Below are 13,250 nucleotides of genomic sequence, written 5' to 3' on the forward strand. Positions count from 1 at the left end.
GATGTGTGATATCGCTGTGATATCTTAGAACTGTCTTTAAACCAGTCCCAAAAAATGCAACTCTCCATTGTTACCTGATCCTTGTTCAACTGTGAAATATTACTGTACAGTTTTTGACAAAGCTAAAGATCAGTAGAAAATTACATGATATTCGTCATTTCTTAATCTTCACACTGTCTTTAAACCATATAAAAAAAGTGGTAACACTCTTTTTTTCACTTGATCCTAGCTCTAGAGGGCTTGTTTGAATGATGATACGGTGGGAGGCTGGCGGATTTGGATGGGGAGGGCGTTCCGGAGAGGAGGTGCAGCAGCTGGGAACATAGATATTATCCTGTATATCAGGGGCGTCAAACTCAATTGCACAGGGGGCCAAAATCCAAAACACACTTCAGGTCGCGGGCCGAACAGAATAAAAATTTATTGAACACACTAAAACTAAATGTTTCTTTTAACATAAATATAAATACAAACAGACAGGAATGTTATTCTGCAATAAATAAACTTAAACTTTAAATAACTTAAAATATCTTGCTCTCCATAAAAAATTGTGCTTTTCAGAAATAACAAATAACGATGCAAAACATTCAGTTTTCTTTGCTCTTATGTCATTTTATCAGAGCTGGATGCTTTGCATCTTTTTTTGGCAACAAGTTGGTTTATGTTTGGCGTGAGGTCCCGTGTTGTGGAGACTCTCAGGATGGACTGAAGGCAGTGAGACGACTCCTGTGTGCTGTTTTGTTTGTCTTCACTGAGAACAGCTTCTCACGCAGATATGTGCTACCAAACATGCACAAGGTTCGAGACGCATGTAGACGGAGCTGGGACATTGCTGCGGGAATGGAGTGAATAAACGGTGTCGTACTTTGTCTTTAGTGTCCCATTACACTGCAGCTCAATCAGCTCCATCTGAAACTGCACAGGTGCAGTTTCCACGTCGACGGCAAATGGGTTGCGAAACAACTCAAAATTATTTTTTTATTCCTCAAAATCACCAAAGCGCCGTGCGAACTCCGTGCGCAGTGCGCTCAGTTTATCAGCAAAGTGCGTATTTGCGAACATCGTTGTGCCGCATTACTTGGCAACAGGGAAAGTGGGGCAAATTGCACTGGTGCATTTGTGTCTCCCATAAAATCAGCTTCACTGCGTCATACATGTCAGTGATCATGCGGTCACGTCCCTGGAGCTGGAGGTTCAAGGCATTGAGACGTGCGGTTAAGTCAGCCAGAAACGCCACGGAAAGCGCTCGGCAAGGCAGCTGAAGGGATCTGTAGTTTATTTTGTTATCAGCGCTTCATATCGTCGGGCCATTAGTAACAATAATATACAATGATCTCGCTGGCCAGATATAATTGCATGCCGGGCCGGATATGGCCCGCGGGCCTTGAGTTTGACATAACAGAACAGTAACAGCATAGCCAGCCAGGCTGCATCTTAGCAGGGATCTGCGTCCTGTGAGTGGAGCTACTTTGTCCATCTATCCATCCCAGGAGAGGGATCCTCCTCTGCCGTTCTCCCGAAAGGTTCCTTCCTTTTTTCTCCCCATTGAAGCGTTTTTCATTTGCCAACGTGAAGGTTTTGGAACAGGGGATGTTGCATGTGTACAGACTGTAAAACCCTCTGAAAAATAACTGTAATTTTGGGCTGGACAAAATAAAATTAATTGATTTACCTGATCTTCCTTTATTAAAGAATACATGGAGATAAATGAATAACTTCCAGCAGTCATGTAGTCCAGATGAAGGTGTACTAGCTTAACACTGATTCACAACAAATGTTAATTTACACTTCAGGAGATCTTCAATCCGACTACCACAATAAATCACCAATGAAACAAACTTCCAGGCTTTTGTCAGGGTCTGATGGCAGACTTTATTTTTGGGAAGAGTCGGAGAGCGTTCTGTGTTGTCACCTCCATCACCTCCTCTAACGACACTCCTTTAATCTTACTGATGTACTCGGCAGAGATGCAGATGTTTTTTGGCTCATTTCTCACCTGAATTCAAGACGCAGAACAACAATAAAATGTATGTGTAAAAAGGTTTGAAAAAAACATTTCTATTGCTAATATTCTTCTAAAAATATAGTATTTTACCTGTTTTTCTGGACCAAGAGCAGGTGAATCTGTTTCAAGACAAATGTTCTCTAACGGCAACTGTTTCACAAGTTTCTGCTTCTTGGAGGAAAATACACAAAAGAACCATCATCAACAACTACAAGTCAATGTGGTAAAGTCAACCAAGCAAACCTGTCAGCGCTGCACAAGAGACCTTGTAAGCAGCTCAGTGGCTAATATATTATTCTGTTGAACTCTGTTTTAAAATCAAAGTGAAAAACAGGTGCTCTGTTATACCTGATCACTGCGTATGATGGATGGTGGGATGGAGAAGAAATATCCTGCCTTCACTCCTTCCATGGCAACAGATGGTTTCCCATCAAAGGCATGAAGCAGGGCTTTCTGGACACCTAGTGGCGTGTCAGTGGAACTGCAGTTAACTTCCAAACTGCTCAAGTAAACACAATTGAATCTCAACCGTATTGTTTACCTTGCTTCTTGAGGAGGTGGATGGTGGGTCTTCCTGCAGAGCGTGAATGAACATTCCTAGAAATAAAATAAACTCCATAGGTATTGCATGTCTATTTGTTAGGGGACAAACTATGTGTAGGTGCCAATTTGTCCGATAAATCAAAGGGATTTGTGCCTTTTGCAGGCAAGAGAGTAGAAGGTTTATTCAGAGATTTTGCTTTACTTGTTGCTTATTGGCCAACAAAACAAGCAAACAGATCATTCATGTCACTGCCTCTCCTGCCCTGCTAACAAACTACAAGCCCAACCAGGTGCATGCTGGTCCTGTGCTGCCTACTCTGTGTTAACTAATTAGAAAACAAACATTCCCTAATCTATGTTTGCTTTAATAACAGCAAAATGTTATTTGACTAAATTGACTATTAAACAGAAAAAACGTATTAATATATCACACAAGCCAATCTAAATAATTATATATAACTATTACTTGTGAATGAATTACTAAATAGGAAGAGCAAATTAGTGAGCAGATGAGTTTCTATCGTCTACAGCATGACTCACAGAGGGAGATCCAGTTCCTTGGCAATCTGGGCCTGACGAATGAGGACCTGCCTTTGGCTTTCTTTGTCACTCTCATCGTTGACATATCTGGGTGTAAAATCCAAACCAACCTAAGTAACAGATAGGAATAAGAGTGTATTACTAACATGACTTAAACAAAGAAAGCAAGGACGACAAACTGCTATACAATCACAAATACTGTATTTTTACCTCCCCAATGGCCACAAGGTGGTCCTTGTACTTCTCTATTACGGGGAGAGTTGCATCTAGATCCTTCAGAGAGAATAAAAAAGCATCCTTTACCTCTTCACTATAATGGGACAACTACAATTCTCCAGAGAATAATAATACTTTAAAAAGTTATATTCAAGAGTGAATATTGGCTCTGGAAGGAACCCAACTAAATGATATTCATGCCATTGTTATTTATGAAGCACAACATGATGGAATGGATTTACAATGAAACAAAAGGAATGTCTAATAGGATAGTGTGCCTTATCCCTAATTTCTTATCATCTCTATACTGTTGCTTTTAAGTTAAGTTGACAAGAAATAAAACATTCAATACAGTATAAATGTGGTATATTGGATCGAGCACTCGGTGCTCGATTGTGTTTGACTGTCACTACTACGCAGTTATGTGATTGTTTGTTCATGCCTGGGAGTTGAGAGATTCGCCCGCCAGTAAAGGATTTTGTGCTGCATCCTCGTACATATTTTGGGGGAATTCCTTGTAGTCTGTGTGAGCTGGTAATTACATCTCAGCCTACCTGGACAGAAGCCCCCCTCTGTTGTTCTGGGGATATTTGTTGGACAGGATGAACTCCTAGGCACGGAAAAACGAAACCTGGAAACCTTGAGATGAAGTGAAAAGCTTAGTACAGTAAGACTGAATGATTAAACTCACGGGACTCCAACACTTCGTTACCTTTTTGACAACTCAATAATCTTCTCAAATTCACCAGAATGCTCGGCCACAGCCACCAGGGCCAATAATCCAGCCTGTGGAACAATAAAGCAAAAGTTAAAACCGCGATCGCTCTTCTGAACAATATGCATCTCAGCGAGCACTGCTCACCTTTTTTGAATTCTCAACCACCTCATCTATGTCCTGACAAAGGAAACAGACAAACGTCAACCCTGGAGAAAGTATTTCCGGTACAAACCCCGGTGGCGTACTTGTACCTTGTCAAAGTCCCCCGCAGAGATATGACAGTGGCAGTCGACGTAGCCATACATCGGTAACGTGTTGTCCAAAACAAAAACATGACCTCCTTCCGCAACGCGAGGCGCAGTGCGCATGCGCCAACCTAGGAGCGCGCGCGATGTGTTCTACGGCGTCGCCCGGGGAAGAGGAGTTCCGTTCAGACTGATATGTTGACCGGTTGCACCTTGGCGGTGCATCGACAACGGCCAGCGGATCAAACACCCTTTCTGTTTTCAGGAAGCCGTCCTCCACTTTACACCGTCACCTGACTTTGTTTTAACGTTTACTTTGAGCTCGTTCGCGCACGCACGCGGCCGCGGGTCGTTGTGACATTCGAGTGGCGATGGGAAGCTTCACGGTTTGTCTGCTGTTGTCGATCGCCACCGGCGCAGCAGCGCGATACGAACCCAACTGGGAATCCGTCGACTCCAGACCGCTGCCAGAGTGGTACGACCAGGCCAAGTTCGGCATCTTCATCCACTGGGGGGTCTTCTCTGTGCCGAGCTTCGGCAGCGAGTGGTTCTGGTGAGTTGGTGGTGTGTGTTTTCTCGCATTCGTGAATGTTTATGACGTGGTTTCGATTGGACACATGCTGGTTTAGTGAACTGTCATCCAGCTTTCCTCAGCACGCGCAAAGTAAAGCGATCAACGGTTTTTGGTGAGTGACGCCGAGAGCGAAAAGTGTCAGGTTCCCTTTCGCCGGACGGTCAGTCCGCTGGTGCTCTCTGACCGCTGGTTTGTTTTCATCTCCAGACTTTTTCGGGGGGGGGGGGGGGGGCACCTGTTATAACGGCGGGGAAACACACTGGCTGCGGTCGGTTCAAAACATTGGGCAAAAATGACCCGTCTCAGGCTTTATGAGCAGTTATAATACGGGAAGATGAAATCCAGCGTTGTGATTGGTGGAGAGTGAGTCACGGGGTGTGCGTTATTAAAGCAATAAGGCTGTACTTTATCGTCCAATAATGTTCGGTATTATAATAGTAACAGTTCGGTGGCGTTGTTGCAGCAACCTAATAAACAAAATCCAACCTCTGGGCTTTGAGTCCGCAGTGATATGGAACTGCGCAATGTGAACAGCACCTGGACATTATCGCTCAATAACGCACACCTCGTGACTCACTCTCAACCAATCACAACGCTGGATTTCATCTCGCCGTATTGTAATGGGCGTGACGTGCAGTACCTGTTCCTAACAACGCCCTCCAACTGTTACATTATTTGACGATAAAGTACAGCCTCAAGTACCTTATTGCTTAAATGCATAACCCCTTTGTGTTCACTTTTAAAGCCTCTCGCATTAAGACATCCAGCACTTTATTTAGGACGCTGCAAGACTGAGTCGCTGCGTTGTGGGTTTCGGAATGCCATTTATCCACTTGTTCTGTAAAGGGAAGTCTTCTGAAAAAGCCTTCTTGAGCTGTCAAGTTGGAAACCAGTCGGACCAGTTTGAGCTACAGTTTCTGGACAAACCTTTTTCAGATTTTTATCTTTCTCCTCGATCTTCCTTCCTGCTCCAGGTTTTACTGGCAGAATCAAAAAGCAAAGCCGTATGTCGATTTCATGCAGAAGAATTATCCCCCAGGCTTCAAGTACCAAGACTTTGCACCGCAGTTCACTGCTGAGTTCTTTGATGCCAAAGAGTGGACGGACATCTTTGCCTCATCGGGGGCAAAGTACATCGTCCTGACCACAAAACACCATGAAGGTACATGACATGATCCACAGCCTACCTTTCTGATTTATCCGTTTCAAGTCATTTTACCACAAGAGACCATGTCAGAGCTCTGAAATAAAGGGACAATTCCACATGTTTTGAGAGGTTTTCTCTATGTTTTTAGGTTTCACGCTGTGGGGCTCCAAAAACTCCTGGAACTGGAACGCAGTGGATGTTGGACCAAAAAGAGACCTGGTAGAGGAGGTGGCCAGTTCCCTCCGGGCCAACAGTGACCTGCGTTTGGGGCTTTATCACTCTCTCTTTGAGTGGTTTAATCCGCTCTTTGAACAGGACGCTGCCAATGCCTTCACTACAAACTACTTTGCAGCCACTAAATCTCTGCCTGAGCTTCATGAGCTCATTGTCAAGTACAAACCGGAGCTGCTGTGGTCTGACGGGGACGGAGATGCACCTGACAAGTACTGGAACAGCACAGGGTTCTTAGCCTGGCTCTACAATGACAGGTATTTATACAGGGAGGGGGTCTTTTATTCGATTTCTCATTTACACAGCCAGCGTGACGCTAAACTCAATGTCTTCACAGTCCTGTAAGAGACACGGTGGTGACGAATGATCGCTGGGGCTACGGCTCCATCTGCACCCACGGAGGGTATTACACCTGTGCCGATCGCTACCAGCCAGGAAAACTGCTCAACCGCAAGTGGGAAAGCTGCATATCCATCGACTCAAAGTCCTGGGGTTACAGACGCAACGCTGCTCTCAAGGATTACCTCACCACCCAGCAACTTGTAGCCGTGAGCGCCGAATGTCTCCCTTACTTATCGACTCTTTTATTTCGTAAGCAATGAATAAACAGATCGAGGATTCACCGCAGAGAGCCAGAGATGTGTAACATTGACAAATGACAGAGAATGGCCGGAAATGCAAACTTCCCCGAGCTCAACTTTGTTTATTTGTATGACTTGTTTGTCCAAAACCCAAAGATATTTAGTTAATAATAATGGATAATAAAGAAGGTCTGTTATCATTTTCATTTGATAAGCTGTAACCTAAATGTTTTGATTCAAAATTGAGAATGACGATGGGTTTTAGTCCTGTGTGCTCTGAGGAAACGGCGCCCTGTAGCTTACAGAGAAATCTTTAATCTATAAAAGGCCACCTGGTGTTTCAGACGTTGGTGGAGACGGTTTCCTTTGGGGGAAACCTGCTGTTGAACATCGGCCCGACACACGACGGAAGGATCGCTCCCATCTTTGAGGAGCGTCTGAGGGACATGGGTCAGTGGCTGAAGGTCAACGGAGAGTCTATTTACAACACAACAGCATGGCGGGTTCAGAAGGACACCGTCAGCCCCACAGTCAGGTGGGTTACTATGTCAAATATACCTATTATCGTTTTCCCCACTTTGTGTCTGGTATTGAGTTTTTTTATTGAGGATGATGATGAAGGTACTCACTCTGTTGGAATTCCAACGTTGTCCGGTCACTTCACATTTAGAACTACTTTATTGCAAGTTTTTAGCTTACACTTTGCCACCCTTGACATACATTTTCGAGCTGTGTGTGATTTTATTATTGTTAATCCTATTTTTAAAGCCCATATATAGGCCTGTTTTATTGTGGATACTTATGTCTCCTGACAGATACACTTTCAGACCCAAGGAAACGAGCCTCTTTGCTCTTCTACTGGAGTGGCCCAAAAATGGATCTGTGATTCTGAATGAGCCTGTGGTTACTGAAGGAAAGACTCAGGTAAGACAAGCGCTTTGGTAAGGTAATTATTATTATAATATGATCACTCCTTAGTAACAAGAAATTACAGCGCTAAAAGGTAAACGATATCTTTGAGGTAATCTAGAAATCTCCATTAATTCCTTTACCAATAAGTTTATCTTACCCCCGTTCAGTGTGTTGCTCAGTTAATTCTTTCAAAAGCTATATTTAAAGCATACTTAATCAAAAGATGTATTTGTTTATGTTCAGTGTAGTTCAAGATTTGGCATTGATTAAAATTACTATTTATTTTGTTCACCAATAGCATACCTCTTTTCCTGATGGTCAATAAGTTAGTTAGATGTGATCAGTTGCCATATATTACCATATGTGACTTGTGTTCATAGATGATGAAATGTCAGAGAATAGTGAAAACGATTTACCAGTTTTTAGAGTCAGTATGAAAACAATACAATTGTTGAAACTAAAATAACATGTTTTAAACAATTTTATGAAATAGTGAACAATTGACTAAAGACATATTTTACTAATCGTTCCTGATCTAACGGCATACCTCGATGACATTAATGATTAATTAAACAAGCTGGTTTTTCAGACTGTATTGTAGTGTGCTCAGAGAAGAACCTCCATCACATTAACAGAGACAGTATTTAATTAAGTGATCAATATATCGACCTCTCTGGTTTAACCCTGCTGGAATGTCCAACAACCACACTGCATCCTGGGAAATGAGGTTGACTCGTTCACACGGCAGCTTGCTCTATTTCTCTCGTTTTATCAACATGCCATCATTGTTCGTGTGTTGCTTTTGTTCTAAAAAACAAAAGGTGGAGCTTGTAGGGGTCGGGCCAGTGAAGTGGGAACCGGTGAAGCCCAGCGGGCTGCGGGTTCTCCTCCCCCAGCTGTCCATCAGCCAGATGCCTTGCCAGTGGGCCTGGACACTGAGGCTGACAGGTGCCACTTAAAGGGAAACGAGATCAGCAGAAGAGGAACTGGCCGAGCTGCAGGCCGAGAGACGGAGCCAACGCTTTATGTAAATGTTTCAACCGCGCCCGTAAAAAGCACTGTGCTGAGTTGCACCTTTTAAATATGGTCTTTTTTGATATACTTAACATGAATACATGATAATTGTTTATGATCTATTAACTTTTAAGATTAAAGGCTCTTTTTTCCAGCTCCAAAGGGGGAATGGTAATGAAGTACATTTACTCAAGTACTGCACTTAAATATAATCCTACTACTTCAGTACTTCCATTTAAAATAAATTCATGCTTCTACTCTGCAATATTTTGGAAGCCAATATTAGACCGTGCACACATTATTCATTTAAACACTTTAGTTACTTTGCAGACTCTGATTAACTGCAATGTATTAAATATACAAAGAAGATTCAACTTTTTTAGTTTTTTACACTTTGGTGTTACTACTTTTACTGGGAAAATAACCTCTTAACTTGGGGACATATATGTAATTTTGTGTTGACCTAAATATGATATGCATTATTCAACATGTGACCTCTGACACAAAATTGTCAAAATCCTCCTGCACTATTGGGATTGATTGTAAGCCCATGTATTTGTATGTGATTTTCATACTGCCTTTTTCCCAGTGATGTGAATGTTTTATATGTCAGGGATTCCAAATAAATGGGAATGTAAAACTAAGAAACGAAGCCTTTGTACCATCTCAACCCTACCTCTTAGATCACTACACTGTACTGCGTCCCTCTAGCGCCCCCCTGCGGCTCACATCTGCAATGCGTGACATTTCGGAGAACGCTGACGGCGCTCTCTACCCCCCCCCCCCCCCCCCCCCCCCCTCCCTCCTCACGCGTGCACAGACGACCCAGGAAAACAAGATTCCCTCTCATGCATCACAAGACATGTCTGTGGAATGAAAAGAGCTGCGCGTCGCACATGTGACCGGTGAGCCTCAGCTCCCAGCTGCTTCACACCGCGGTCACAGTGTTTGACAGCCGTAATTATCTGGCCCCTGCCTCCTGCCCCCTGCCCCCTGCCTCCTGCCTCCTGCCTCCTGCCCCCCTTGTATGTATGTTGTCCCCTAAGATGTCCTGTGCGGGCAGGTCTCACTGTTATGTCTCCGCTCGGTGTTTCCTGCTCTGCAAATGTTCCATGACGTGCAGATGGGGGGCTTTTAAGGGGTTCTCACGTCCGTGCATCGCCCCTCTTCAGCAGGCTATCCCCGAGCCTGGGACCCGCGCATCACAGCCGATCCCCTATAAACAACAACAAAAACAACAACAACAGAAAGATGTGAGGATGCAAATCATGTGGACACATGTACTTCAAACACACGTTGACACATTTTAGTGAAAGCTGGTAAGTTGCACTCATTTTTAAGTGCACAAATATTCATGTTTGTAAAATGAAATCTAGCAGATCTCTAAAGTCTAAAGTATCGTTGAAACGTCACGTCAACCTCTGACATGTGACGACTAATACAATATGGTGACTAAGTCGAATTGTAGGGATTTGATTACATCATTATAGTTTTGTGTTATAGATTTCTAGCATTCTAGAATGATATATAATATTTATATACCTGAGACCTGGAAAACGTTTATTTGGGGCTTTTTTGCTCAAAATTCTATTAATTATAAAAATAGTATATAGTTACTTTGATTACTGAGCAAATCCTTTCAGTATATTCCTGTAATAGTCTACATATTGTAGGTGTCAAACACAGGAACATTCAATCGGTATCATATTGTGATAAATGCACATGACCTAAATTAAGGCATTTTATATTAAAGGACCCAGATACATTTACCTTACTTTATATTAGATTTTATTCTAATTAACATTCGAAGTATCTCCATTTTAATATCAGCCCAACAATTATAATCTGTATAATCACATAATGACGCACTGTGGCTGAAGCTCGTGTTCTTATTTCTGCAGTCTTGGTGCTGTAACGTGTGGTGGTAATTATATATGGTGACAGGAACCAGTGAAATGGCTAGAGACGTTGGCATGGTTGCCATGGAAACACAAAATCATGTCAAGCTTATTTTCAGGTACTGCTGTGATAATGGCGTCAAGTGTGCCTCCTTTGAAAGAGCTGGCGGATAAATTGACTGATTTTTTTAGGGGGGGTGAATTATTGTTGCATCAAGGGAGAATTTCAAACCTGCAGGATTTAGCGTTCATATATTAGTTATGGGTGTTTGTATCAGTTGTTTGTTCAGCCTGCAGTGTTTAGTGTCCCCTCACTCTGACACATGACAGCCACTACAGCCAGCAGGGAGGAAAACCTCATTCCTTCCATTCATAAACACCCCCCTCTCTCCCTGTGTGTGTTGACCCCCCCTCCCACCCCTCCTCCCATCGCTCTCACCACTAATGTCATTAGAGGCCTTCTAGTAGTCGGGTGCCTGTGTGGCAGTCAATCACATGCAGATTGGTGGCAGATTTGAGGCGGTCAGCAGAGCGGCGGTGGAGCTTTAGATGGTGGAAATGCCAAAGCAGTGTGGAACATCCTGGGGGACAGACCATTATATTTATAGAGATGGACGCCTTGACCTTCACTGCACATTGAATATCAGCCATTTTAGTGCCGCTCCTCTAGATACTGAATACAGCATAATGGATCTCAGCTGCACTGCAGTTAGTTAGCTTCAACTTCCTTTTCGGCTTGTTAGAGGCTAATAATAGCTTTTTGCAATTCCATACCGTCGACAAACTCTGTCAATACACAGTCTCTGCAAACACTGCTTTTCTGGCACACAGAGTTTCTAAAGGGAAGTGTACTGTGAAATTACAGTATGGGGTTGTCAGTAAAATAAAGGCTTGCCATTTGGGTCAGGGTATTAAACTTATAGGTGAAGTGTAACTATAAGCCCTTATTTAGGCTCCAGCCTTTGTCCTGCAGCTTCATGTTCAGAGAAAGACCTCTGATAAAAATGGCTTAGCCGTAGCTAAAGCCAAGGACTCCTATTCATAGAGGCACCCAGTTGTTCTCACCCGATGGCACAGAGTGAAACTGAGGAGGATGGTCAAAGCGGGTGAAGTATTTATAGTTGTGTAAATTATAGTTTCACACAAGTGACTGAGGAGGAGCGATCATAAATCCATCAAAATCAGGAGAGAGACTTAGTTTGTCGTACGCAGAGCAGTTTCTGAAGAAATAGTTAGAGAAATAGATGTTGAACTGTGTCCAGTCGTCACATAAAATCAAATCAATTGTGTCCTGGGTTCCACCTGTAGAAGCAGCTGAGGCTCAGGCAGAATGTTTAAGTCAGTGCACTTTATAGTAGTTTAATGCACCATCAAGTGCCCTATTTAAGATATTTACCTGTACAGTGAGCAGTAGTCAAATACATGTGGTGGAGTAAAAACACAATATTTCCCTGTGGAGTAAAAAGAAATACTAAATGGAAATGTAATACATAAATACAAATCACAGGTCAAAATACACCTAATTAGTCTTTAAGTGTACCTACAGTAGCAATGGTGCAGGAAGTACTCAGGCATAATACTTATGACACCAACACATTTTTGCTTTGAAATTTATGGACTACATTTCAGCATTTAGCACCAACGGTACTCTAGTTGTTTCACTGCATAGTTCATTTAGCTCATTAACACAAAAACAACAGGAACTTTAGCAATACGATTTGGTTCTCTGAAATGTAGTGGAACACAAATACAAAGTACCACAATAATGATCCAAAGAAAGTATAAATACCTTGTAAATTATACCAATGCACGTATTGAAGCTGGTGTATTTTGTTGATTTCAGATCCTTTAGTTGCATATGTCGCCTTCAGTTATCAAGCAAAGCTTAAAACTTTCCTCTTTGATTCTGCCTATAGTTAGGGCTGGCTCAGGTTAGCCCGGACCAGCCCTTAGTTAAGCTGCTATAGGCTTAGACTGCCGGGGGACTTCTTAGGACACACCGAGCTCCTCTCTCACGCTCTCGTTCTACAATAATTCACGTTTTATTAATGCACTAATTCAGCTTCTTTCCCGGAGATTTTTAGTGCTTTCTCCCCTAGCAGGTCTCCGTAGATCGTAGTTCCTTCTGGACCCTGGTCCTGACACCTGCCGGGGCCCTGCTGACACTTGCTGCTGCCATCAGCATCATCATTATTATATTAGATATTAATCATATTACTTTACTCGTAAACCAACATTACCCTCTCCCAAAGTCTCTGTGCTCTCCCTCCCCACAGGCTTTTGTGGATGGTGGTTCTATGTGATGGTGGTTCTATCTGATGGTGGTTGCCCCTGCAGTGGTCCTGCTGTGCGCCTGGCTTACCACAGTTACTTGAATAATTTCTGTCATAGGAATTGCATGTATTATACATTGTTCATTCTGTACACATGGCATCCATTGTAGTCTGTCCATCCCGGGAGTGGGATCCCTCCTCTGACGTTCTCCCTAAGGTTTCTTCCCTTTTTTCCCTCTTGGAAGGGTTTTTTTGTCTCGTTTTTTGGGGAGTTTTTCCTGTGCCGATGGTGGGTTTCGGGGCAGAGGATGTTGTATGTGTACAGACTGTAAAGCCCTCTGAGGCAAATTTAT

At 43.0% G+C, this 13,250-nt stretch overlaps 2 protein-coding genes across 3 annotated transcripts; one reads left to right on the forward strand and one right to left on the reverse strand.

Moving 5' to 3' along the window:
* Positions 1-1,847: 1,847 nt before the first annotated feature.
* Positions 1,848-4,390, reverse strand: LOC120832971 (putative deoxyribonuclease TATDN3). Of its 2 annotated transcripts, none has more exons than XM_040199698.2 (10): positions 4,274-4,390; positions 4,167-4,199; positions 4,017-4,090; positions 3,859-3,943; positions 3,299-3,361; positions 3,089-3,198; positions 2,547-2,602; positions 2,354-2,466; positions 2,096-2,173; positions 1,848-1,996 (listed from the first exon to the last, which is right to left on the reverse strand). In XM_040199698.2, exons 1-10 carry the CDS (start codon positions 4,388-4,390, stop codon positions 1,853-1,855), a joined length of 873 nt encoding a protein of 290 aa, XP_040055632.2. In that variant the 3' UTR covers positions 1,848-1,852. The 2 variants fall into 2 exon arrangements, with proteins under 2 accessions (XP_040055632.2, XP_040055631.2); XM_040199697.2 differs by having other exon boundaries at positions 2,096-2,176.
* A 248-nt stretch (positions 4,391-4,638) lies between these two features.
* On the forward strand, positions 4,639-9,374 carry fuca2 (alpha-L-fucosidase 2). The gene is made up of 7 exons (XM_040199696.2): positions 4,639-4,820; positions 5,816-6,003; positions 6,137-6,476; positions 6,557-6,767; positions 7,145-7,335; positions 7,616-7,724; positions 8,534-9,374. The coding sequence occupies exons 1-7, from the start codon at positions 4,639-4,641 to the stop codon at positions 8,669-8,671; spliced, it is 1,359 nt and encodes a 452-aa protein (XP_040055630.2). The 3' UTR covers positions 8,672-9,374.
* The last annotated feature ends 3,876 nt before the right edge of the window (positions 9,375-13,250 follow it).

The sequence above is a fragment of the Gasterosteus aculeatus genome, chromosome 15 (genome assembly GCF_964276395.1).
Source record: "Gasterosteus aculeatus chromosome 15, fGasAcu3.hap1.1, whole genome shotgun sequence".
In the NCBI taxonomy this organism is placed as follows: domain Eukaryota; kingdom Metazoa; phylum Chordata; class Actinopteri; order Perciformes; family Gasterosteidae; genus Gasterosteus; species Gasterosteus aculeatus.